At 64.2% G+C, this 26438-nt stretch overlaps 1 protein-coding gene across 2 annotated transcripts in view; it reads left to right on the top strand.

Annotated features, from left to right (window-relative positions):
• Positions 1–25564, top strand: part of ADCY1 (adenylate cyclase 1) — a 32047-nt gene extending 6483 nt beyond the window's left edge. Inside the window, exons 3-20 of one of the 2 annotated variants that reach the window (XM_081146490.1) lie at positions 3372–3490; positions 3704–3815; positions 7508–7635; positions 8918–9076; positions 9843–9984; positions 10389–10541; positions 12394–12588; positions 12698–12795; positions 13201–13285; positions 14433–14522; positions 14855–15111; positions 15359–15485; positions 20062–20178; positions 20818–20964; positions 21852–21950; positions 23409–23523; positions 24570–24694; positions 24962–25564. In XM_081146490.1, coding sequence (XP_081002616.1) covers positions 3372–3490; positions 3704–3815; positions 7508–7635; positions 8918–9076; positions 9843–9984; positions 10389–10541; positions 12394–12588; positions 12698–12795; positions 13201–13285; positions 14433–14522; positions 14855–15111; positions 15359–15485; positions 20062–20178; positions 20818–20964; positions 21852–21950; positions 23409–23523; positions 24570–24694; positions 24962–25300 — 2607 coding nt within the window. In that variant the 3' untranslated portion in view covers positions 25301–25564. Of the gene's footprint in view, positions 1–3371; positions 3491–3703; positions 3816–7507; positions 7636–8917; positions 9077–9842; positions 9985–10388; positions 10542–12393; positions 12589–12697; positions 12796–13200; positions 13286–14432; positions 14523–14854; positions 15112–15358; positions 16790–20061; positions 20179–20817; positions 20965–21851; positions 21951–23408; positions 23524–24569; positions 24695–24961 lie in introns of those variants that run through there. The other variant, XM_081146489.1, reaches the window with a different exon arrangement.
• Positions 25565–26438: the final 874 nt, after the last annotated feature.

Below are 26438 nucleotides of genomic sequence, written 5' to 3'. Positions count from 1 at the left end.
TGGCCCACGGACCCAGAGGGGCCGGGGAAGGACGGTCGGGGGCTTGTTGCTCACTGGACACTTTACCTCCAGAAGGTTCTCCGTCTCAGTCGTCAGTGTCCCGAGGCCGACCCCCTGAGAGGGCCTTGGAGATGCTGAGGTGACCCCTCTTCCTGGCTGTCAGGCTGCAGGACAGGGTCCGGGCAGGACAGAAGGTGTCCGCCTGGGTTCTGGGCTCTGAGCTGACCCAGGCCTGTGCTTCACCCCCGAGTGTGGAGGAACCGGGTTCTGTCCTGTGATCTGAAAAGAGGGCCTGGCTGGGGAGTTTTACTGACCTGGGAAGGAGAGTGGAGCGAGTGACAAAGTGGCCGGTGGCAGAGGGGGACCGGGAGGCCGGAGCCCAGGTCCCACAGGCCAGGACTCCTCCCCCTAAAAGGCTCATGCCGGGTTCTGGGTTGAAGGACACCCCGGGGAAGTGTTGCAAAGGCTGTGGAGGCCACTCGCAGTGTCTGAGCCGGATGCCACGACCGGCTCTTTGACATAGAAAAGCCTTGGCGCCCTGGATCAAGAAGGAAGAGCCGGCAGATCAAAGCGTCCCGGGGACGGGCGAGGGAGGCCACAGGTAAAGGCGGGTTAAAAATAGATCACAGGGAGATACTGGGAGGGATCCGCTGCCAGCGTGTTGGAGAGCTCGGCACAGTGGACCGGTTCCCAGAGCCGTGTCACTCTCCCCACCGATGCGAGAGGGGAGGAAGGCCTGGCACAGCCTGCGGCGGTTAAAACGCCGCCTGGGCCCCGGGAAGCTGGCGGGGAAGGGAGCCCCGGGTCCGGGCCGCACACGATGGGCCGCCAGGGGAAACGGCCTCGCGCCGGGACCTGCCGGGGCAGAATCGCACAGGATGCAGAGTTTTTTTTTTTTTTGGTTAAGCCTCACCTGAGGGTATTTTTTCCATTGATTTTTAGAGAGACTGGGAGGGAGAGACAGAGAGAGAGAAACATTGACGTGAGAGAGACGTTGACCGGTTGCCTCCTGCACCCAGGCTGACGGAGGTGAGGGACTGAACCCGCCACCCAGCTTTGTGCCCTGATTGGGAATTAAACCTTTGGCCCTTCTGTCCGCGGTCCGTGTGGTGGTCAGCCGGGCCGCCCTCTGCCAACCCCTCGCCCACTGAAGGACCTGGGTGGGCTCCGCCCTGGGCCCATCGCCACGAAGTCGCCGTGAGCGTTCAGGAGCAGCGTCTGTGCGAACTCGAGTCTTCGTTCCGGGCGTGCGCGTCCGGGCGGGAGCGGGGCTGGGGCTCGTCGAGAAGCTGTGGCCGTTTCCAGGGTGACTCACGTTTCTCATCCCAGCAGATCCCGCCCGTCGGCGTCCGCGTCAGCGTGAGGCAGCCTCGCTGTCTTTGGTTGTAACAGTTCCGACAGGTGTGTGGGGACGTGTCGCTGTGGTTTTAATTTCGTTTCCTCTCCGTTTCTCTTCCGCACGGAGGGGACCTCCCAGGGGCCTGTGGCCTGGGTGCAGAAGGGTTAGTGGTCCCCTCTGGAAGCACCTTATCCGGACGAAATTCCCCTCTCCTCCTAATTTCCCGAGGCTTCATCACAAATGGATGTTGAATTTCACCATTAAAAAAAAAAAAAAAAAATCTTTGTTGATTTCAGAGAGAGGAAGGGAGAGGGGGGGAGAGAGAAACATCAGTGATGAGAGTCACTGACCGGCCGCCTCCTGCAGGCCCCGTGGGGATGGCGCCCGAAACCCTGCGTGGGCCCTGACGGGAATCGAACCTGCATCTCCTGGATCCTGGTTTGACGCTCAGCCACTGAGCCCCGCCGGCCGGGCTTTACCAATTTTTATTTTTTGTTAATCATCATCCGAGGATATTTTCCCGTTGGTTTTTAGAGAGAGTGGGAGTTAGGGGGAGAGAGGCATCGATGGGCTGCCTCCTGCACGGGCCCCGACCGGGGCCGGGGTCGAGCCTGAAGCCGAGGTGTGTGCCCTTGGCCGGAATCGAACCCGGTCACTTCGGTCCTCGGCTGACGCTCCGACCACTGAGCAGCACCAGGCAGGGCGGCCGGTGCTTTTCTGTGTCAGTTGCTACGTGATTCTCGTTGCCGTCCCCCCGACGTGTGTGACATCGGCCGGCGTCTCGGTGCCGAGCTGGCTGTGGCCCGGCCGGGCGCCCCCGAGCCGGGTCTTCCTGTGTTGCTGAAACGTGAATCGTGTCAGAGGATTTTACACCTGTGTCCTTCAGGGACGTTGGTCTGGCGTTTTCTCTATTTGCCTGCGTATGATTTTGGTGTCAGATAATGTCGACGTTGTACGGAGAGTTGGGAGGGGTTCCCTGGCCGTTTATGGAAGATTCAGTGTGGAATTAGTGTTAGATCTTTAAGTGCGTGGTACCCACGCCCAGTGAAACACCCGGCTCGGGACGTCTTTCTTACGGGTTTTAGAATTAAGAATGTCATTTCCCTAATGGATACAGAGCTGCGCGAGTGTTTTACTCAGTGTTTATTTCATATTCGGTGAGTTGTGCTTTGTGTTTTTCGAGGAACTGGTGTTTTTCTTCTAAACTGTCAAGTTCGTGTCTGAAGAGCTACCACGAGCCCGGCGGGTGTGGCTCAGGGGTTGGGGGTCGGCCCGTGAACCAGGGGGTCAGGCTTCTTCGCCCCCCGGCCCGGATGCACCCCCCTCAGTAGGATGACCCCCAGATTCCACATGGGATCTAAACTCCGTTCTTTGGTTTTCTTCCCAAAGCAGGCGGAGGGGGGTGGGAGAGGCCGGGGAGCAGTGGGCCCCAGGCTGTGCGGTCGGGGCGGCAGGGCGGGGTTGGGGGGCCCTGGGAGGGGGAGGGGCGCGGCCTGGGTGAGGAAGCTGAGGCCCAGGAGGGCAGCGGGGTCCCCAGGGTGGTGCTTCCGTGGAGGAGCCCAGTCGTCTGTCCTGTCCCCTTGGGGGAAGAATGTCTGTCTGATCCCCAGAGACCAGGGAGAAACGGCCACGTTGTCGCCAGAGCCGCTTATCTCGCGAGAACAGGGGCCCCGTCTGTCTCGGGGACAGGGACCCCCTGGCCCAGCTCGAGGGCCCTCAGTGTCGGCAGTGAGACAGGAACCGGGCGGGGTGGCCGGGGCCCTTCCTGCGACCGCTGCCTGGAGAAGCCGGGTGCACGGCGGGGGTGCCGGGGACAGGTGGGGGCGCTGTGAGCGGCCGGATGTCGTGGAGGCACCTGCCCCGTGCCCTGGGACCGAGCGACCTGCGCAGTGGCCGTCCAGGCCTGGGCACCGCCCGCCGGGGCTCTGGGCCGGGCGGCAGCCGCGAGCGAGGAGGGTGCGCAGCCCCTCGCCCGGGCGGAGGCCTCGGGGACGCACGGGGCCCGTAGCCCAGCGCCTGTCTCCCCCCCCAGGAGCGGCTGCTCATGAGCCTCCTGCCCCGGAACGTGGCCATGGAGATGAAGGAGGACTTCCTGAAGCCCCCAGAGAGGATCTTCCACAAGATTTACATCCAGCGGCATGACAACGTGAGGTGGGGGCCGGGCCTGGCGGCCGAGGGGCCGCGATGGCCGGGGAGGGGCGACGGGGGGGAGAGGCCCTGGCTGCGGGGGGCAGAGGCCCCACCTCGAAGGCGGGGGGGGGGGGGGGCAGGTGCGGGGCAGCACCCGGGAGGCAGGTCCCACGGGGGGGATTGCGAGCGGCAGGGCTGGGCCCCCTGAGGCAGCGAGCGCCCCGTGTCTTGCAGCATCCTCTTTGCGGACATCGTGGGCTTCACGGGCCTGGCGTCACAGTGCACGGCCCAGGAGCTGGTGAAGCTGCTCAACGAGCTCTTCGGCAAGTTTGACGAGCTGGCCACGGTAAGCGCGGCCCGGCCGACGCCGCTGGTCAGGGTCGGGGCCCCCGGGGCTGCGGCCGGGACAGACAGACCCTGGGCCCACGGGGGACTGCGGCCCGGACAGACAGACTCTGGGCCCACGGGGGACTGCGGCCCGGACAGACAGACTCTGGGGCCCCACCCGGGGCTGCGGCCTGGACAGACAGACTCTGGGCCCCACGGGGGGCTGCGGCCTGGACAGACAGACTCTGGGCCCACGGGGGACTGCGGCCTGGACAGACAGACTCTGGGCCCCCGGGGGCTGCGGCCCGGACAGACAGACTCTGGGCCCCACCCGGGGCTGCGGCCGGGACAGACAGACTCTGGGCCCACGGGGGACTGCGGCCTGGACAGACAGACCCTGGGCCCACGGGGGCTGCGGCCCGGACAGACAGACTCTGGGCCCACGGGGGCTGCGGCCTGGACAGACAGACTCGGGGCCCCACAAGGGGCTGCGGCCTGGACAGACAGACGTGGGCTAGCCCGGTCCCCCCGCCGGTGCGCTGTTCTCTGGCTGGTTTCCCGGGGCCGAGTGCTGGGTTTGCAGACGAGGAACCTCCTGTGCCGGCCCAGCCGGTGCGGTGGGGCCTCGGGAACCCATCTGGCTGTCGGACGCCCGCCGCAGACGTCAGCGGTCCTCACGGCCCCTGGTGGCGCCGGCCGGGGCGGAGCCGGCCCTTCTGTCCCGTCATGATCTCCGCTGGAGAGCGTCAGTCCTCACTCGGCGTGACCTCAGCGCCCCCGTGTTTTGGATACTTTTTAACAAGTTGAGGACGTTTCCTTTTATTCCGGTTTTGCGGCGTTTCTGTCGGAAACGGATGTTGGCTCTTGTCCAGCGTTTGGTTGCGTCTGTTGGGACGGTCGCGAGGTTTTTCCGTTTTAGGCGGCGCTGCTGCGAGTTGCCTGACGTCGGAAGGGTGTGAGGACGACCTCGCTTCCCCGGACGGCCCGGCGCGGCGGGTGTGGGTCGCGTTGATGCATCGTTGGCTTTGATTCGCTGAGATTTTATTTAGGATTTTCTCGTCTGTGCCCGAGGGACGCTGTTCCCGGGCTTCCTGTGTGTCTGTGATGTCGGGGTAACTGCTGCTCGTCCCACAGAGGAGCTCGGGGGTGTTTCCTCTGCGCGGTTTTCTGGGGGAGTCTGCGCAGAACTGGTGTCGTTTCCCTCTCGCGTGTGTCATCGAGCGTAGGGGGTGCACCTGGGCAAGGGGCTCTGTTTGTGGACGTTTTTAACTACAAATTAACTACGTATTTAACTTCAAATAGGACCCCTCGGGTTACCTGCGTTTTTTTCTTTCCTGAAGAAGCTTTGATTTGTTGTTATTTTATTTTCCAAGGAACCTATTTATTTGCTTAAAAAAAATAAATATACTGATGTTAGAGAAAGAGGAGGGAGAGGAAGAGGGCTGGGAACGCGGTCGGCGGCCTCCTGCCCGCCCCTGCTGGGGTCCCCGGGGTCGTCCTGACCTGGGACCGAGCCAGAGGCCTGTAGGGTCAGGGCCGAAGCTCAGCCGCGGAGCCGCACCGGCCGGGCCGGGACCTGCCCCTTTCATCTGAGTTGTTGTCAAAGTCCCTACGGTCGAGTTGTTCGCAGTGTCTCCCGCCACCCTAAGTGCTCCGTCGAGTCCGTGGAGATGCCTCCCCTCCCGTTTCTGATTTTGGAAATTTGTCTCCCATCCTGGGCGAAGGTGGGTCAATGTTACTGATTTTCTTTAAAGGAGTTGCTTTGGTTTCATTGATTTCTCTGTTCTCCCGTTTGGGTAAATTCCTGTCCGATGTGTATTATTTTGTTTCTTTGGCTTGTCTTGGTTTTAAGCTGCTCTTCTTAATGTCGTTTCTTAAGGTAGAAACTGAGGCTGCTGATTTGAGATTTTTTTTTCTCTTGTGATCTAAACATTCAGCCGCGAACTTCCCCCGACGCCCGGCTTTCGCAGCCCCCCCCGCGGTGCTGGGCTATGTCTTTATTTTTATTCTGTTCAGAATATTTTTATGCCCCTTCCTGCTCCTTCAGGGACACCGGGGGCCCCACAGCTCAGCTGGTCCTTGTGGCCTTTTGGACCCTTTTTGTTTCTGTTTCACTTGGACAGTTTCTGCTGCTGGGCCCTGAGCCCCCCCCCCCCCGTCTTCTCTCCTGCGAGCCCCTCGCCCCCCGTCTGTGCGACGTCCACGCACACACTGCAGCCTCCCCTCCACCAGTTCAATTCAGATCTTTTTTAAAAAAATGTTTTTAAAAACTTGGTGTGAGAGAGGGGGGAAGGGAGAGGGGGAGAGAGAAACATCGATGGGCTGCCTCCTGCACGGCCCCGGCTGGGGGCCGAGCCCACAGCTCAGGCAGGTGCCCTGCCTGGGAATCGAACCAGAGACCTTTGGGTGCACTGGCGACACCCAGCTGGCTGAGCCACACGGGCCGGGGCTGCGTTGGGTCGTCCCCCGTGTCGAGGTCATTGCGAGGAAGCCCCAGCGAAAGCGCCTCCTTCCCTTGCTAACTGCTCCTCCCTTCGCTCCTTTGTGCCTGGATGGTGTCGTGTGTATTTTAAATACGTCTCGAATCCTGAGCGAGGGGCGCGTGGGGCGTGTTTTCCTCGCCGTGCTGTGTGGTCCCCGTGCCCGGTGTGCAGGACGTGGGGCATCACGCGTGTGCGCTTGGAAAAGTACACACAGCTGCGGGCGGGCGCGGCTGCTCCCGAGGCCCGCGGCCCTTAGACAAACAGGGAGCGTGTTTGCCTGGTGTCCAGGGCGGCGGGCGGTGTTTGTCCCGTATCCGTGGCTGGCGGCTGCCGGTGTGCGCGGATCGCTGACCTTTCCCCCACTTGGCTCCGTTTTAGATCCGCGTTTGCCGTGACGTCCGCCTACGGGGTGTCCCCCCAAAATGTACACACGCTTTGAATAATTATTAATTCCAATGGGTTAAATCAGAACAGAAAGGAACGTCAATTGAGCTACCAGCTGTTAAGTGTCCACACGTTTTTTGGGGGACACCGTATGTGTTTTGGAAGCTGGTCATGTCCCTTTGAATTGATGGGACAACGCCCGTCTGGGGCTCGATCGTGCTCCACCACCTGGAGCCGGGCCAGGCTGGGTGCCAGTTTTTTAAGCGGGAAATGAACTAGCTGGACAGGGCGGATGTCTCGTCACCAGTCCAGGAGGCCATGGAGCGGCGTGGAGAGTGCTCTGTGTGCCGGCCTCGGAGACGGCCCCGGCTTGGCCTCTGTCAACGGGCCTCCTGGACGGGTCCCGGCCCAGCTACTCAGGGTGACAGGCAGTAGGAACCCGTCCTTGGCTCTGGTCATAACCTCACCCTTCAGGGCTGTTTCCAGCGAGAGCCTGTCGCTCTGTTGTACGTTCCCGGCCCCACCTCGGGAGAGGAGCTGGCTCCCGGCCTTGGGCAGGGTCTGTGGGGTTGGCTGGTGGGCTGAGGGGCGGGCAGATGGGCCCCTGCCTGGAGGAGGCCTGGGTGCAGGTGTGCGTGGAGCGTGGGTGCTCCAGGGCGATCCTGATCACAGCCACGGGGGCCGCCCCCCTTCCTGAGGCCGTCCTGCCCGCGGGGAGTTCCCTGGGAGGGGGCTGGGGCCCTCGTGCGAGTCGTGCCCCACGGCCTGCGGCCTCCAGCACCTGGTGGTCTGGAAGGGGCAGGTGCCGGCCCCAGCGCGTCACCAACATGCCGCTTTCCCAAAGGAGAACCACTGCCGTCGCATCAAGATCCTGGGGGACTGTTACTACTGCGTGTCCGGCCTCACCCAGCCCAAGACCGACCACGCCCACTGCTGCGTGGAGATGGGCCTGGACATGATCGACACCATCACGTGAGTGCCCCCGGGGACCCGGTCGCATCAGCTCGGACGCTGGGCCCCATGCTGCCCAGGAGCCCCTGCAGGCCTGTGCCGTCCTGGCCAGTCCGTCACCTGTGCCAGGGCTGCAGGGAGCCCACCCGCCGGGAGAGGGGCTGGGTGAGGGATCCCACCCGATCTGTGGCCTCCATGGCCTCCTGGGAACTTTGTCTGCGTTTCTTTGTCTGCGGTGGTCCCAGGCACGGCCAGGTGGGCTTTAGTTATATGGGAAGAAATGACCTCCAGAGCGTGGCTGGACGAGACGGGCAGGGAGACGACCGGCGAGAGTGGGTATAAACCCAGCCGAGTCCCCTCGAGGGGGAGCCACGTGCACCCGTGTCCTGGGGCAGGTGACGGGGCGCAGGTGCCCCCTGCGGGGCGTGCTCCTGAACCGTGGCCCTGGCCTGCTGTTTCTTGGCCAGGCTTGCTGGGTCCTGGTCCTTGCCAGCAACGGGACGGAGTTCAGAGCCTCCGTCTCGTTAGGGGAGGCCCGGCTCTGACACCTGGCTTCCCGTGCGGCTCTGGCCCTCCCGGTGCCGCCCGGTCCTGCCCTCCCGTTTCTGTCCTGCTCATCGGACTTCTGTGGATTCAGGACATGACCCTGGGGGAGGCCCATCCCTGCGCCTGCCCGGAACCCCTGACACTGTCCCAGCCTCTGTGGGTCGTCTCCCCCAGGACCTCACTGTCCCGTGTCCCTCAGCCTGGCTGGAGTTGAGTTTGGTTCGTCTGTCACTGGCTGGGAGGGGGCGAGGACGCCTGACCTTTTGATCTGATCTCGGTGTCCACACATTTAGTTGTTTTGTTTTTATCGGTGGACAGAGTCACAACTTAACATCCCGTAAAACCTGCCTGTAGTTTGATGCGGCCTGTGGAGGCCTGGGCCTCCCCACAGGTCACTCTGCAGCTGCCCCCCCCCCCGAATCACAGAGCTTGGGGTCAAACGGGACCGTTCTCGGGGCTCCTGGGCCGTGGACACTGTCAGGTGGTCCCACGGTCGTAGCGCTGGCCGCAGCCCCCGACCGGGTCGCAGGGCACAGAGCAGGGTCATTTCCCCCTGGGCCGCCCGGGCGTGAGGCTGTGTGACGTGGCGAGTGCCCAGGGAGCGGGGGACCGACCTGGGGCCGTGGCTCGGGGCTTGGGCTGAATAGCTTAGGGGCCCCTGTGCTCCTGCCAGCCCGGGCACCACACAGGCCCTGCAGCCGTGACATGCAAGGGCGGGACCCTGTGTTCACGGCTTCGGCCCGTGTCCGTGTTGCAGGTCTGTGGCCGAGGCCACCGAGGTCGACCTGAACATGCGCGTGGGGCTGCACACCGGCAGGGTCCTCTGTGGCGTCCTGGGCCTGCGCAAGTGGCAATATGACGTCTGGTCCAACGATGTGACTCTGGCCAACGTCATGGAGACTGCAGGCCTGCCCGGGTGCGTCCGGGCCCCGAGTGAGGGTGCCGCGGGGGCTGGGAGCCCGACCCCCAGCTGCCCCCAGTGTGGGAGGGGCCCCCGGTCGTCTCAGGTGGAGCCTCAGAAAGTGGACAGGGGCCCGGCCGGTGTGGCTCAGCGGATTGGGCGTCGTCCCTGCTCCGAGAGGCCGCCGGTTTCATTCCCAGTCGGGGCGCATGCCCGGGTTGTAGGCTCGACCCCCAGGGGTGTGTGTGAAGGAGGCGGACAGTCGATGCTTCTCTCACCCATGTTTCTTCCTCTCTCTCTAAAAAATCAGAAACATATTCAGAAGGAAAGTGGATGGGCCCCGGGCGGGGAAGGGCTGGCGGGAGGCCGGGAGGCTCGGCCCTGCCCCAGGTGCTGACTCTGGCTCCGTGTGATTCTTTCCTTCCCCGAGGAAGGTGCTGGGGTTGGAGCCCGGGTCGGGCCCCCTCTAGGCCGGGTCCCTCACGTCACACCCTCTCTAACGGCCGCCTGCCTTGGCCTAATGTGTTTCAAACCGTCCACAGGGCCAAGGCTCAGTGCCCCATAAAAACCCCCCCGAGAGCGGGGCGGGAGGGGCCCTCTCCTCGCGCGGCGGCCGGCTGCAGGGGTGCCGCGAGGCTCCGCCCGCTTCCCCCTGTGGGAGGGTGGCCGGGACGCCACCGGCTGTGGCGTCCGGGTGACAGCCAGGGAGACGCCCGCGCACGGCTGCTCCCCCCGAGGCTCCGCGGCGCCCTGAGCTGCGGGCGTCCACTCCTCTCCGCAGGAAGGTCCACATCACCAAGACGACCCTGACGTGCCTCAACGGCGACTACGAGGTGGAGCCCGGCCACGGGCAGGAGAGGAACAGCTTCCTGAGAGCTCACAACATCGAGACTTTCTTCATTGTGCCTTCCCACCGGCGCAAGGTGGGCCCGAGCCCCCGGCCCCGCTGCGTCTCCTCCCGGCACCCGGGGCCCCTCCGCACCCTGCCCGGGGCTGGCCTGGGCGTGGGTGGATCTGAGCCCCTCTGTAGGAGCCTCCGGAGGCGCAGGCGGGAGGTCGGCCAGGGGGGCCCCGGGGCCGTGGTGACACTGACCGGCCGCCTGCCGACCTTCCCCGGGCCCCACAGCCGTCCGCTCAGCCCGGGACCCCGGCTGTCGCCCTGGTTTGCAGCGGGTGCCGTCGGGAGCGAGTTTGCAACCACGTTGCCGGCCGGTCCCGGCACCTTCCCGAGGCCTGGGGCGCAGACGCCCCGGCCTGCGACAGCCACGCTGCGGCCTGGAGTCGGGGCGCGTCTGCTCACGTGCCTCTCGGCCGCGTGTCCCCCCAGATCTTCCCGGGGCTGATCCTCTCGGACATCAAGCCGGCCAAACGGATGAAGTTCAAGACGGTGTGCTACCTGCTGGTGCAGCTCATGCAGTGCCGCAAGATGTTCAAGGCGGAGATCCCCTTCTCCAGCGTCATGACCTGCCAGGACGACAAGGTGGGTGGCCGCCCGCCCGCACGCACGCCGCTCGGCGCTCGGCCGCGGGGCCCTGCCGCAGAGGCCTCAGCTGGCCGGCGCCGCTTCGCGGGCCGGCATCCCACACGGTGCTCGGCGAGCTCACGCCGCGAGCTCGGCTGCGGTTTCTCGATGTCCCGGGCAGTACATGCGTGTGCAGGCGTGTCCTGGGTCTCAGCCGGGTCTCAGGTGGACAAGCTTGTTCTAAATGTTAACGGAAAAGGAAAAGAGACTAGAATAGCTCGTTTTTCTTAAAAGGAATCAAGTGGAATCCAGTTGCCTGTTCCAGGAGTTTTGTTTTATTTTGTATGTTCCTTGGGGTTTTGTACGTAGACCTTCCTATCCTTTGCAAATAGGGACAGTTCCCCGTCTCCCTCCTTCCTTTCCTTTGTTTCTTTCTGTTTTTTTTTTAAATCTCACCTGAGGATGTTTTTTCCATTGCTTTTCAGAGAGAGTGGAAGGGAGAGAGAGACACACACACGGTGATTGGTTGCGTCCTGTACGCACCCCGACCACGGCAGGGGGTCGAGCCTGTAGCTGAGGTGCGTGCCCTTGGCCGGAATCAAACCCAGGACCCTTCAGTCTGGGGGCCGACACTCTAACCACTGAGCACACCGGCCAGGGCCGGCTTTCGTTCCTACCTGTTTGCCCCGTGTTTCCTTTTCTTGCCTTATTGCATTGGCCGGCGATTCTAGCACCCGGTGAATGGGAAGGGGAGGCGGCCCCTCCCTGCCTCACTGAGGACGGTGGGAGCAGGGAGTCCCTCCCCCGACTGTGATGTTAGCTGTAGGTGCCCTTCACCTCGTCGGGGAGGGTCCCCTCCATTCCCGGCTTTCTGACCAGTTATATCCCGAATGGGTGTCAAGTCCCATCGAAAGCTTTCTCTGCATCAGGGATGTGATCGTGGGAGTTTTCCTCTGTAACCTGTTAACCGGGTGGGTTGCGTTGACGTTGAAATGTTCAAACAGCCCCGCGTCTCTAGAGGTGGGCGTGGGGTCTGCTTCCAGGGAGTCTGCTGACTCCTGTTTGCTTGTATCGTGCTAAGAAGTTTTCATCTGTATCCGCGAGAGAATGCGGCCTGCAGGGGTCCTTCCCTTGTGCGGCCTTTGTCTGGGTCGCGTGGACGTGACGAAGCGCATTGGGAGCAGCTCCCCCCCTTCTGTTTTCTGGGTGAGCCTGTGGAGTCGGGGCTCATTCTGCCCTGGATGTTGGGTGGATTCTCCGGTGAAGCTGTCCCAGCCTGGAGGGCCCTTCTTCAGGATTTTGAAACTGTGACTTCAGCTTCCCCAGCAACTCCAGGGCTGCTCGGATGGCCCCGCACAGCGGGCGACTTGCAGACACTTATGTGTTTTGAGGGCGGGCTCGTGGGTCTGAGTTGTCAGATTTCCGTGTGCAGCCTTGTTCCTGGGTTTGCTCGGACCCCTCCGGATGCCTGTGGGGCCTGAGGCCACGTTTCCGTCTGGAGTTTGTTAGTGTCTTTTTCTTTGTCACACCAGCTGGCTGATTTGTCGATTTTATTGATATTTTCAAAGACCCAGCTTGTTTCGTTGCTCTGTGCTGGGCACTGTCCCCTCCTGCGCTCGCGGGGGGTCCCGTAACCTTCCTCGCGGGGCCGCCACGTAGTTGCCGCGTAACCCCACTTACAGACGCGGAACCCCCACCCCTGAGGACGAGGTAACCCCCCTGGGGCGTCACCGCCAGCAGGTGGTGCAGCCACGATCGCGTCTCGGGTCCCAGACCCACCAGCGGGCCGGCCGTGCGCCGGGGCAGGCGGGGTGAGCGCCTGCCTCCCGTTCGCGGAGATTTGACGACAGCCCTTTCTTTCCGGCCGCAGCGCAGGGCGCTGAGAACAGCCTCCGAAAAACTCAGAAACCGCTTGTCTTTCTCGACCAACGTCGTCTACACCACCCCAGGCACCCGCGTCAACCGGTACATCGGCCGCCTCCTGGAAGCCCGGCAGACGGAGCTGGAGCTGGCGGACCTGAACTTCGTCACCCTCAAGTACAAGCAGGCCGAGCGGGAGCGGAAGGTGGGTGCCGGGCCCGGGCGGGCGGCGGCCTTCTCGACGCCCCGTGGCTCCCGGCGGCCCCCGCGGGCCTCCCGGGGACGCCAGGCCTGACCGGGGGCTCCGTCCGCAGTACCACCAGCTGCAGGACGAACACTTCACCAGCGCCGTGGGGCTCGCCCTGGTCCTGGCCGCCCTGTTCGGCCTCGTCTACCTGCTGATAATCCCGCAGTGAGTGTGGCTCCCGCCTGGATACGTCTCTGAGTTTCCAGAAGGCCCGTGCGTGCTCCCCCCCCCCCCCCCCGCAAGCACTGTGAGCACATTGTGTCCCCTGGGCGGCCCCACCTGGGGCTCAGGCTTTCCTAGAAGAGCCAGCACCAGGCAGCCAAGTCCGCTCAGCTCCCCCTTCCTCATGGGGGGGGGCCTCTCGCAAACTCAGGACTTGGGAGATTCTGGGGGAGAGGTTGGGTCTCCCAGGGACCCTGTCCTGGAAGGGAACCAGCCTTTGCGAGTCCCCAGGGACTCCTGCTGCTTCCCGGGGGCAGGGGGACAGCTGGGGTTGGGGGGCAGATTCCCAGGCGCCTCTCGGGCACACCTCCCAGGCCCCCCCGAAGTGACCACATGGCTCTGTCCTAGGAGCGTGGCTCTCCTGCTCCTGCTGGTGTTTTGCATCTGTTTCCTGGTGGCCTGTGTCCTGTACCTGCATGTCACACGGGTCCAGGTATGTGTCCTGTACCTGCTTATTACACGGGTCCAGGTACGTGTCCTGTGTCTGGGCACCCGGACAGGTGCATTCTTGGTCTCCACCTGCCCTCCAGGCAGGACAGGTGGGTCGTGGAGACACTGGTCCACTCGTCCGCCCTCCTCGCAGGTAGAAAGTGTTGCCCGAGTAGCAGGAGCTGGGCGCTGCTCAGAGGTCGTGGCCCCGGGGGTGGGTGACCGCCAGCGACTGAATAAATGAGCACAGGGTTCGATGTTCTCCTGGAACGGAGAGTCCCTCGGGGACGGGCTTCGAGCGCTGGTTTGTCGTGCGTTTGGGGCGTAGACCCACGTCCGCACTGTGGCTCCATCTCTGTGGTGCTGAGTGAAGCAGGGAGGTGAGGGCGGGGGTCCCGCCGTGGGCTTCCTGCCCCCCCTGGAGCCGGCCGTGGCCTGTGCTTCTGGGGCCTAGAGCCTCACGGGGCAGAGGAGAAGCGGGGGCTCGGTGGCTGAGGGCCGGTGGCGGTCGGTTACTCCCCCCGTTCGCCTAAATTGTGCAAACCCTGCAGCCCGTGGTCGGGCACAGGGCTGTCACCCGGCAGAGCGTCGGCCACGTTAGGACCGACTGTCCACAGTGTGGTCTCTGTTTGCATTTTTATTTCTATTTCAAGAGCATGAGTCCAAAAAGAACTCTGACTTCTATGTATGAAATTGTTGAATATTAAAAAAATGTATTTAAAACAAATAGATTTAAAATAAAACGTCAATAACAAAAATTATACAAAACCCGTCTGAAGAAAATGATAAAACTTAAGCGTGAAGACCCCAGTACGTGGGAATTCTCACCGTTCGTGAGCCGGAGGGACGCGGCGTTACGAAGGTTAATCTGTTCAGTCGACTTCAGTGCCAGCGTCACAGTGCAGGGGGCGGGCGGGGGGGGGGGAGGTGTCGCTCTTTTTAATTGAAAGACACCAGGTTTTTTGGCAAGTTTTTCGCCTGGGACATTAAATATAAGAAAACGGCCAAGAGGTGGTTGTGGGAGATGAGCCGTGGGCGGGACTCCAGCCGCGCTGAGGTCACCGGACCGTCCCTGCTGTGAGGTGTTTACTGCGGACGTGAGTCCCTTTGGATTAAGACACGGTTTCTAAAAACGATCCTGTGTTGTTCAGTGTCTCCCGGGCTGCCTGACCATCCAGATTCGCACCATCCTGTGCATTTTCATCGTGGTCTTGATCTACTCCGTGGCCCAAGGATGTGTGGTGAGCATCTCTGACTCCCGGCAGCGCAGGGCGTGGGGAGCGGCGAGGTTCGGGGACGAGGGGGCCGATGGGGGGCGGGAGGGAGACGGGGGGCTCAGACAGGCCTGGGGGTGCCCGGGAAGCCAGGGCAGGGGCGCTTCATCCAGCAGAAGAAACGCAGGCTTCTCCTGGCTCAGCGAAACCGGCCCCTTTATGGTGAACAGAGGGCAGAGAAGTAGGACGGAGGTGGGAGGGAGGGGCAGGAACGAAGCTGGTGGCCCTCGAAGGCGCCGAGGTGGCAGCCGGCTCTGTCCTGAGCGAGCCCCTCCCGGCCGCGTGCCCGTCTCCCCCAGGTGGGCTGCCTGCCCTGGGCCTGGAGCTCCAGCCCCAACGGGTCCCTGGTGGTGCTGTCGCCCGGAGGCCAGAGCCCGGTGCCGCCCGCCCCGCCCTGCGAGTCCGCGCCCCACGCCCTGCTCTGCGGCCTCGTGGGCACCCTCCCCCTGGCCATCTTCCTGCGGGTCTCCTCCTTGCCCAAAATGATCCTGCTGTGCGTGCTCAGCACGTCCTACATCCTGGTCCTGGAGCTCAGCGGGTACACCAAGGCCGCGGGGTAGGTGCCCCCCGACGGGCCCGCTCGGTCGCGATGTCCGCCCGAGGCTGCGTGCGCTGGCCGCTGGTTGGGAAAGTCTTCGGTGGCTTCTCCACCCCCCCCAGGTTTGGGGGGGCCTCGGGCCCCGGGGACACGCGGCTGTGCCTGGTGCCGCTGGGGGTGTCGAGTCTTCGGGGTGCTCTTTGGCCACGGCTGCCGTTCGATGACCAAGCCCGGGCACTGACTGGGCTCCCTCCTCTTGCCGAAGGGCCGACGCCGCCTCCAGGCGCAGCTTCGAGCCGATCGTGGCGATCCTGCTGTTCTCGTGCACGCTGGCCCTGCACGCCCGGCAGGTGGACGTCAAGCTGCGGCTGGACTACCTCTGGGCCGCGCAGGCAAGATGAGCCCTTCCTGCTTCCTCGGGAGGGCGGCGGTGAGGGAGCCCCCGGGAGTGGGCGTCGGGTGGGCGGACCGGGCTGGACACCAGCCGGCGGTGAGGGAGGCCACTGCCCAGGGTGAGGAGGGGCCGGGGCCGGGGCCGGGGGGGCAGCACAGGGAGGCGAGAGGGACAGCTCCATGGGCCCGAGGGCCAGAGGGTGGTGGTTTTGTGAGTAGTGAGTTCCCCGTCCCCACAGGCATTCCAGCAACACTGGTCTACTGTCTGTCCCTGAAAACTTGCCTGTTTCATTGATTCTTCCACCTGTTCACTGTGTGTGGCTGGGGCCCTGAGCCAGGCCTTGTGGGGGGACCACTGACTCTCAGGGGGCTTTGGCCCAGCACCGTCTTCACCCTGGATGCAGGATTCCAGGTGGGCGGGGGCTGGATCCCAGAACCTGGGACAGGGCGGGCCACCAGGCAGCATTCACAGCCTTCGGCCGCAGGACACGGCCAGCCCGCAGTGACCGTGCCGGGAGTGACCGAGCCGGGCGGTCTCTTCCCTCACCCCCACGGCTCCTGCTGGCCGTGCCCGATAGGAAGCAGGTGGCGAGGGGACCCGTTGGTAGGTCCTGCGGGTGGGAGCAGACGCCGGCACACACCAGGCCCCAGACAGGCCTGGCCTCGGCAGGGGACGGCCGCGCTCGGGGGGCCGTGCTGCCAAGCGAGGCCTGGCTGGCTCTCCGTGGGGACCAGGCTGCTGGTCCCTGAGATGCGTCCGCCCCACCCTCAGCCAGCCCCTCTGCCTTCAGACCCTTTAGTTATGAAGCTACTCAGAGCTCGGGGTGAGCGGGGAGACCTGGCCTGGCCTGGGGGTGTGGCCTGGGATCCAGCTTGCGGACAGGCTTGCAGAGTGGACTGAGGCCCCGGCCGTGGCTCTCCCGGCCAGGGACACCCAGGGGGACACCAGGGCAGGAGTTTCTGTCACCTGGGTCGGCAGGGGCTTTTCCTGGTGTCAGTGTCCCTTTGAATGTCGTTCAATACGAGAGTCGACCAGCCCTGTTCCGGGCTCCCCGCCAGTGACGCCCTCGCCGCGCCGGCCCCGTGAGGTGAGCCCTCCCGGGGTTCTGTGCAGCAGAGCCCCTCGTGCGTCCCGGGGGCCCCCGCGGGGCACAGGGACGCTGGTTTCCAAGGGTACAGAACGAGAACTCCCCCCACTTTCCCGTAAACCCAGGGAACAAGGACACTTCTAGACTGCGCCTGTCCTTGGACATCCGAGCCTGTTACTGTGCAGATGTCGGAGTCCTCGAGCCTTTCCAAGTGGCCAGGCAAGGACCGGGGTTAATTATTTACTGAGACCAGCTGGCCGCCTGAACCCACGTAAACAGACAGGCTTTTCCCCCTGACGACTCCTCCACCCTCGCCGATGGCCATCGGACGCTCTTGCTCGAGTGCGACTTTCTCTCGGACCCAGGAGATGATCCCGGCGGCAGTGACGACCGATGATGGCAACTGGGCTCTCTACCCCGGACGCCTGTGCCGAGGCCCCGCCGGCCCGACGCGGAGCCGGGCGGTGTCCCCGTGCTAGCTGCGCCTCCGCCCCCCTCCCCGGCCTTCTCAAGCCTTGGTTCTCACACCAGCGACTCAGCCCAGGGTGGGGGACCTCACGCCACACAGGCCGCAACTCCATTTTCCTCCCCTTCTCGCTTGAGGAAGGAGCTCCTGGCTCCGCGCTGACGCATCCGAGTGCCGGCATCACCGCGCCCTCGCTCCGGAGCATCGTGGAGTAAAACCCGGGTGACCTGGACACGAGCGCTGCGACGCGGGGACGGTCGACCTGACACGGGAGATGCCGACTGAGTCGCTAGCGGGCTGGACGCCGGTCAGAGGGACAGTCACGTCCCGGGCGGATGGAGCGGGGCAGAGAGGGCTTCATCGCGCTCCCCAGGACGGCACCCAGTTTAAAACGTACGGACTGTGTTTGTGGAGTTTCCACTTAGTGTGTCGGGTGGTGGTCGACTTCGAGTAACTAAAACCCTGGACCTCGGATCAGCGGATCAAGGGGGTCGACATGCAGGTTCTCCTGCTGAATATCTACGGAGATGGACACACGACATTTCAACGGAAACTTTTGCATCTGTGGACGGATTAAAAAATGGATGGTGAGCCCGGCCGGCGTGGCCCGGGGGTTGAGCGTCCGTCCCACGAACCAGAGGCCGCTGTCCGATCCCCGGTCAGGGCGCCTGCCCAGTAGGGGCCTGAGGAGGCAGCCGATCAGTGTTGATATTTCTCTCTCTCCATCTCTCTTCCTCTCTCTCTAAAAATCAATAAAAACATATTTTAAAAATTGATGATCTAGGGAGACAGCTAATCTGATAGCTCATAAATCTAAATCGTGAATAAATAGAAATAAACGGAACTTAGAACCAAAGCGGCTCATCCCGAGGAGACAGACCGAGGTTTTTTAAAAAGCTGAAGCACCTTCAGCTGTGTTGCTTTCATTAAAATATTATCAACGTCAATGATGGTATTTTGGAGAGAGCAAAACTTTTGTGCCGTTAATAAAGCGAAGTGTTATTTTAAAAATGTTACTTCCTCTTTCTCTCACCCTTAAAACACGTTCTCCTGTGCGTTGGTGACACCCGCGAGCAGGTGGCGAGTTGTAATGTCCTCGGAGGGGTCGGGTCCCTGCCGGGCCTGCTCCGTCCACGCGGCCGATCCCCTCCGGCCGCACGGCCTGCCCCGAGCTGGATCCTCCTCCTCGCCTCGCCTGCTGCCTGTCACCTGCTTTAAGGAGCAAGAGGAGACGTGTCGTCAGCTGCGTGACAACTAAGGGCTCCGGGGAACCTCACGCGTCTGCTCTCCCAGGAAATGCCCAGAAGGAGGCCCAGGGGCTCCGGGCTCGGCTCGTCCTGGCCTCTCTGCCCCCTGTGGTCAGAGGCTCCCGCGCCCGAGGCCTCCCCGTGGCTGCCGCCGGGGATCACCACGCTTCTCACCGCAGAATCACGACACGGGACGTGGCAGCGTGTGACCGACCGGCTCAACCGTGCTGATGGTGACGCCTCGGAGGTGCCGGCCAGGCGTTCTGGGCAGCTCGTGCCCTCCGACTAACCGAGTGACAGGCGGGACGCTGTCTTTGAAAACGGGGTTCTACACCCAGTGGTCGAACGAAGAGGAAATGAGCACGTTGCCTGGCCAGGTGACTCCAGCCAAGGCGTGTGGCCTTCAAGCCTCAGCTCTTGATGGCCAGGCCACGGGCCACCAGGGCACGGCCACTGAGGCGTCACGCCCGGTGACTGCCACAGTCGGGAGCGTGGTGCCCGAGGCGCTGCTGCGCACCTGGAGGGTTCCCGGTTGGGCGCTGTGCCCGGCGGGGCGCTGGGGCGAGTGACCTGCGGGATCCTGGCAGCTTCCGTTGCCGTGGCTGGAGCCCCACCAGTGGCTGCCGCCGTCACGTGGCCAGCAGCGCCCCGGGAGGCCTCACCGGGCTGGGGGGTGGGGCCATCGCAGTGGGCTGCTTTCATCTCTGCGCTGGGGCCACCGGCTGGGACTCGGCAGGTCCCTCTCGTCGGACCTGCTCCAGGGAGTTGGCCCTGCTGAGCCGCCGGGGTGCTGGACCTGCCCGTCTGGGCCCGCAGCTCTCTGCGTGTCTCAGCCGGGGGGACGGGCGTTCTGGTGGAGCTGGAGAGAGTCCCGAGGAAGCAGGAGCTTGGGAAGGAGGCGCAGGCGTTCCCGGCGAGCGAGGCCCCGGGGGCGGCCTGAACGGGACGTGGGCTTGTGCTGTGGGGAGGCCTGTGCGACACCTGGCCCTCCGAGGGCAGCGACGGAGCCTGGACGTGGGGCGAAGCTCCCCCTTGTCCTGTGAAAGCTCCAGCAGACCAGGCGGTGGCTTTCCCAGGGGTCGTGGGTCCTCGGCCGGGTGGGGGCTGGGCCAGGCCTGCCGGGGCCCCGGGGCCCTTGGAGTTGTTTGGACGAGACAGACCCGTGCGTTCGGGACGTCAGTAAAGGTTCGCGATTCTCGTTAACGGTGGCAAGGGGACGGCGTTCAGGGCGGATGCGACGGTGTGGGGGCCACTGCGGCGGAGGGGGATGGGGCCCAGCCCCACACACAGGATGAGGGGTTCAGCCCAGGGGCAGGTGGGGCAGCCAGAGGGAAAAGGGGGAGACATCGGCCCTGGCCAGGGTTGCTCAGTGGTTAGAGCGTCCACTGGAACGTCAGAGGGTCTCAGGTTCAATTCCCGGTCAAGGGCACGTGCCTGGGTTGCAGGTTCGATCCCCAGCCCCAGTCGGGGTGCATTCAGGGGGCAACCAGTCGATGCGTCTCCCTCACATCGGTTTCTCCCCCCACCTCCCTCCCTTCCGCTCTCTGGAAAAATCACCCTCAGGCAAGAATCAGCAGCAAAAGCGGAGCCGTCAGGGCAGGGGGGGGACACTCCAGGGGTCTGAGGTCAGCGGGTGGTGGGGACGCCTGGCGGTCGGGCGTCAAGGACGGGGGCTGCTCGACACTGGGCAGGGACGCCCCACGCCCTGGCCCAGGTGGGGAGAGGGTCAGGGCCTGGGCGCCGGGTGCTGAGTGAGGTCCGGCGTCCGCCGCAGGCCGAGGAGGAGCGTGCCGACATGGAGAGAGTGAAGCTGGACAACAGGAGGATCCTCTTCAACCTGCTCCCGGCCCATGTGGCCCAGCACTTCCTCATGTCCAACCCCCGGAACATGGTGAGCGGGGGGCCCAGCACCCGCTTACCGGCTCTGAGACCCCCTGAGACCCACTGGGGCCGGCCGGGCGGGGCTGGTGCGGGGGGGGGGGGTGTCCCAGGTCCCAGGCTGAGGCCCGACCCAGTGGCCCTCCCGTTACTTGTCTGCTTAGAGTCTCTTGGGGGGGGGGTCCCCTCTGCCGCCCCCAGGGCAGGGAGGGCCTGGGCTGTCGGGAGGCTTCTGGGACAGGACGGAGGACCAGGCGCCTCGGCCAGTGTCTCCCTTTGATCCTGGGAGAGGTCGGGGCCGTGGTCCCCGCGAGGGGGGAAGCGGCTTCAGCAGCCCGTCTGGCCTGGTCAGAACTTCCCGCGGCGGCCGGAGCCTCAGAGCAGGGCTGACTCACGAGGGAAGAGGCCGGGCCAGCTGTTTAGCTCCGAAGGCACAAGGCCCGAGGGTCAGCTTGACCGGCTTGGCCCGGAATAGCTCCCAGGGGTCCGAGGGCCGGCAGAGCCCTCTTGCCGCCCCCCCCCCAAGCCAGCAGGCTCTGCGCCGGCCGTGAGCTGACCAGTGGAGGGGGACCCGGCGCCCTCGGGCCCCCCGGCTGCAGCACAGCCCCCCGCCCGGCCCCGGCCCCAGGCTGACCCGGCCTTCGACCCCCAGGACCTGTACTACCAGTCGTACTCCCAGGTGGGTGTCATGTTCGCCTCCATCCCCAACTTCAACGACTTCTACATCGAGCTGGACGGCAACAACATGGGGGTGGAGTGCCTGCGGCTGCTCAACGAGATCATCGCCGACTTCGACGAGGTGAGGGCGCCGGGCGGCGACGGGACCCCTCCCACAGCGGGCACGTGCCCCGAGGGCCTGGATGGGGGAGCACGGGTCGGTCTCCTCCGGTCCGGACAGGACGGGGCGGGGAGGGGCGGCTGGGTGGGCACCGGCTGCGCTGAGTCTGCCCCTGGCTTGTAAGCGCCGGGCCCGGGCTGGGGCCTCATCTGTAGGTTCGGCCGCAGGTGACTTGTGTCAGCCAGGCCTGCGTCCCACCCCGGGGTCCCTGTTCCCATCTGGGTGGCCCTGAGCTGAGCCATGGGTCCCTGTCCCCCCCACGCCCCTCTTTCTTTCTTTCTTTCTTTCTTTCTTTCTTTCTTTCTTTCTTTCCTTCCTTCCTTCCTTCCTTCCTTCCTTCCTTCCTTCCTTCCTTCCTTCCTTCCTTCCTTCCTTCCTTCCTTCCTTCCTTCCTTCCTTCCTTCCTTCCTTCCTTCCTTCCTTCCTGTTAATCTTTACCCCAGGATATTTTCCCGTTGACTTTAGAGAGAGTGGACGGGAGGGAGGTGGGGGGGGAGAGAGAGGGAGACACACCGATTAGCTGCTCCCACAGGTCGGGAGCGAACCTGCAAGCCAGGTACGTGCCCTTGATGGGAATCGAACCCGTGAGCCTTTGGTACTTGGGCTGATGCTCCACCCCTGAGCCACACCGGCCAGCCCCCCGCCCCCCGCTTCCCTAAGGCCTTTTCGGGAGCCCCCGGGCCTGTGTGTCTCAGCTCAGCCAGACCTTGCCTGGTCCCGGAGCAGAGGAGACACCGTGCTTCTTCCAGACGCGCTCGCCGGCTCAGCGCTGGCTCCTGGCGTCGATCGTCACGGTGACTTGTCTAAGACGTAATGTAACGTTTAACAGTTCTGTGTTTCCAACAAAGCTCATGGACAAAGACTTTTACAAGGACCTGGAGAAGATCAAGACCATCGGGAGCACCTACATGGCGGCCGTGGGGCTGGCGCCCACGGCCGGGGCCAAGGTGAGTGCTGTCCAGGGAGCCCCCGGGCCTGTCCCAGCCCTGCCCCAGCCGCCCGGGGCCCCGGACGGGCTCCCCGCTCGGGACCTCGGTCTGCCCTCTGCACGGGGTCAGGGCAGCGGCCTGCGCGGTGACCTCGTCAGTGACCGGCCCTCTCCGGACACAGTCTCCTGCTGAGAGTCGGCCCTGGGGGCCAGTCCCAGGGTTTCCTCCAGCCGCAGCCGTCCGCCCTTTCCCGCCAGCCCAGCGCCACTGAGTGTCCCCTTTCCCGACACAGACTTGAGAATAAAGCAGCAGGTTGTCCCTAAGAAAAAACACACACAAAACAAAACAGAAAAGAAATTATGTGAAAATTCAGTGAGTGGGAAGCAGACACGAGCCCAGCTGCCTCAGTGTCGCTTTAAACGGCGCCGATGGGAAGACAGACCCACAGGCCCCCCAGCTGTTCCACAGGAAACGCGCTTCGAATGTAAGTGACGCGCAGACACTCGGCGCCGGCAGAATGGAAACCGCTCTCGCAGCCGCCTTAGCTTCAGACAGCGAACCTCAGGCCAGGGAAAGTCCTCAGACAGCAGTGAAGGGCCGTTGCCTGATGATAGCGGGGTCACTTCCCCAGGACCTAACGAGCTTTTTTTTTTTAGATTCTCCCCGGACGATATTTTTTCCATTGCTTTTCAGAGAGAGTGGGGGGGGGGGGAGAGAAACATCGACGAGAGAGACACACCGATCGGTCGCCTCCTGCTCACACCCACAACCCAGGTTTGTGCCCTTGAGCGGGAATCGAACCCACGACCCTTGGTGCTCAGGCCAACACTCTGAGCCACACCGGCCAGGGAAAGTCGCAACAATCTTTAGCGTGTTCGCACTTCACGGAGAGTCAGAACACGGAGGAACAACCGGAAGACGTGCCCGGAGAAGCCGCTGAACCCACCGTGTGGGTGGTGGTCGGCGCTGGGCAGGGCCGGGGGCTGAGAAGCAGCTGCAGCCAGGCTGCAGGACATGAGGTTGATACACGAAAGCCAGCAGCTGTCCTGTCTGCCGGGAATGAACACGTGGAATTTGAAATTAAAAACACAGTATGGCCCGGCCGGCGTGGCTCCGTGGTTAGAGCGCCGGCCCTTGGACTGAAGGGTCCCGGGTTCAATTCCCGCCAAGGGCACGTATCTCGGTTGCAGACTCGACCCCGGTTGGGGCTCGAGCGGGAGGCAACCAGTCAACACGTCTCTCTCTCTCCCTTCCACTCTCTCTGAAAAGCAGTGGAAAAAATATCCTCCAGTGAAGATTCAAACAAACAAACAAAACCACAATATGGCCGGCACTTGGGGGGCCGCCTTGTTCACGTCTGTCCCTGGTGCCACCAGGGCTACGGGCTGGGCCCACCCCCAGCAACTGGTCTGCCGGGCATCCCTGCCCCTCGGCCCTTGTTCCCCCCCCCATGACGCCCGTGTCTGCTCCCGTCAGGCGAGGAAGTCCATCTCCTCCCACCTCAGCACCCTGGCGGACTTTGCCATCGAGATGTTTGACGTCCTGGACGAGATCAACTACCAGTCCTACAATGACTTCGTGCTCCGCGTGGGTAGGTGGCGCTCCGCCTCCCCGCACCGGCGCCAGGGGCTGGGGCCAGGCCCTCCCTCTGGGAGCGGGGTCCGCTGGCAAGGCCCCGTCTCGAAGGTGGAAGGGACACGACCAGAGGGGCAGCTTGGGACGGAGTCCGGGTGAACTTGGATCTACCCGTCTCTGCTTCCCTGCCCGTGGGCCCTGGGGGCCTCCCCGCGGCGTCCAGGTCTCGTCTCCTGGGAGGTGCTCTGACTAATCCAGGTGGTGACAGGAAACGGATCTGAGGGTCCGTCCGGGAAATTCCGTTACTTTCTCTCCCACAGGGACCCACGAACAAGCCCGATGGCCGGTCACAGGCGGGGGGGGGGGGGCCTGACTCAGTCTCGTCCACATGGACCAGGGCATCCGGTTGGCGGTGGGGGTTCTCTGTGTCCCCCCAGCCATGTATGAAGTGGTCACCTTGGGGCTCCTCTCAGGCTCCCACATCCACCTGTCTGTGGTGGAGCTCACACCACTGAGTTCTGCACCCCCACCTTCCCCTGCCCCTCGCCAGCACCCCAACCCCACTGCCCAGGCTCTGGGGCACTGACCAGCCCAGTGTCCAAAACGTTACTGACGCCCTTGGTTAAGCAGAGAAGGGAACAGGGAGATGGTCGCAGGGGCATTGGCACCTCGTGTCTCTCCCGGGCAGTGGACCTGAGCCCCATAAAGAGAAGGGGCCTCCATTCCCCCTCGGAGCGTCCTGAGAGGCTGTGGCCAGTTCTGGGCCTGCACCCAAAACAGCCCTGGGGTCCCACCCAGGGAAATGCAGGAGCCCCTGTTCTTTCTGGGAAGGGGGCTCCCGGGGCACATGGTGATCCCACAGGTGGAGAGTGTGGCCCCCTCCTGGCAGGACTCAGCAAGGGATGCTGTTCTGGGGGTCGGGATGGCGCCGGCCCGTAGGCCGGTGGGTCCTGTCTTAGGGGCGTTGCACTAGGACACCCCGGGGACTCTCCACCGGGAAGGGGCAGCACTGTCCCTGGAAGCGTCCCCACGAGCCCCACATGGCGGTTGGCTGTCTTCCAGGCATAAACGTTGGCCCCGTGGTGGCCGGGGTGATCGGGGCTCGCCGGCCGCAGTACGACATTTGGGGGAACACGGTCAACGTGGCCAGTCGGATGGACAGCACTGGGGTTCCGGGCAGAATCCAGGTCAGTTCAGTCCCAAGTCTCCCAGCCACCGGTGGCCTCCTGCGGGCGGAGGCACCGGCCAGGAGGCTGGGCCGGCCGGGCGGCAGGGCCTCACTGACCAGCGCCACAGGAATTCCAGGAACAGCGGGGCCCTTCCCCTTTCTGTGGTGGGGCACGCGGTCAGCACCCAGATGCTCACGTCGGGCCCGTCCCCGGAGCCACGCAGGCCCTGACGTGCGGCAGTTACTTTAGTTTCCGCGAGAGTCACGCCCACTCTGCCCCCTGCAGGTGACCGAGGAGGTGCAGCGGCTGCTGAGGCCGGGCGGGTACCACTTCCTGTGCCGGGGCAAGGTCAGCGTCAAGGGCAAGGGCGAGATGCTGACCTACTTCCTGGAAGGCAGGGCCAACGGAACTGGCTCGCACCCCAGGTCCCTGAACTCGGAGCGGAAAATGTGTCCTTACAGGAGGGCTGGCCTCCAGGCCAGACTGGCCACGGGCCACCCCCCAGTTTCCCCCATGGCCGGCCTCCCGGCAGGAGCCGGGCAGGGGGCTCCGCAGGGCTCAGGGCTCGCCCCCAGGCCCCCCGACCCGCCCCCGCCCGCAGGAGCAGCTGGGAAGGAGGCTTAACGGAGCCCGTGCTGGCCGCTGGGGGCACAGGGCAGAATGCTCAGCGCTTCGGTCACTCCGTCAGGACCAGCCCGGCCAGCAGAGCAGGGCTGGGCCGTCGGCTGGGCTGGGGAAGGGGCGCTGTCCAGGCAGGACCCGAAGCAGCCGGGCAGTGACTGGGGAGGGGTGAACCCGCCGACAGGGACATGCAGTTTCCTGGCAGCTGTGACTGCTCCATCCTGGCCTCGGTGGCGGAGGGGCTGCCCGGGCTGGCGGCCAGGTCAGCATGGGTGTTAGGACCTTCGGAACACCCACAGGGCCGCAGGCTCGCAGCAGCGCCAGGTCTGGCTGGCTGGTCAGGAGCAGGCCTGCCGGGGCCAGATTAGCAGTCGGGCCTTGTTATAGGGCCGCGGGTGAGGGCTGGGACCAGAGCCCTGGACGGACAGTTTGGGGAGAACTGAGGAGCTGGAGGGCGGTGGCCCGGAAGCCAGGTCTCCGCATTGTGACCAATGAGTTCGCTCCTGCGCGGGCTCCCGGCCCATCGGAAACCCGGGCGTCCTGCTCCGTCCCAGCCGTCGGTCTGTGTGTGGGTCGGCGCGGCCCTTCCTTCCCGAGTGGCCCCTTGGATTTCGGCGCCCTGGGCGGCAGCCCCAGGCTTCGCTGACTTTGAAGACGAGCGGTGCTCACAGCCACGAGAAGCTTCCTGGGCCGAAGGCAGTTTGTTTCCCTGGCGGGACCTCCCTGGATGTGTGTTTTGGAGTTTTACGGTCTTGGATCCAGGGGTCCCCACTGCGGTTGGCAGGGACGGTGACTGCAGGTGGGTCTGCAGGCGTGAGATGTGGCCTCCCGCTCGGGGGCCCTGCGTGACCCCGTCCAGCACGATGGAGCCAGGCCCGGTGGGTGGGCGGCGAGCAGGACCGGACGGCCTCTCCCCGATGAGCTGTGCCTCCCTCCTGAGGACCCCTCTGTGTCGGGCCGGCCAGGCCATCGCTCTGTTCAGAGGCGGGTGGGGGGCAGGACCGGGCCCCAGTGGTGGATACGCCATCGCACAACGCAGGGAGTTACGGGCGCGGTGTAAGCCGGGGGCTCGTGTGACCTCGTGTCCCCTAGAAGTGAAGGAGGGGCAGGATTGCCAGGGTGATCCAGAGATGAGTGGCTG

This window comes from Miniopterus schreibersii (assembly GCF_964146895.1).
Source record: "Miniopterus schreibersii genome assembly, chromosome: 9".
Lineage (NCBI taxonomy): Eukaryota > Metazoa > Chordata > Mammalia > Chiroptera > Miniopteridae > Miniopterus > Miniopterus schreibersii.
The sequence above is the reverse complement of the archived record's forward strand: the minus strand, read 5'-3'. Positions and strand labels throughout refer to the sequence as shown.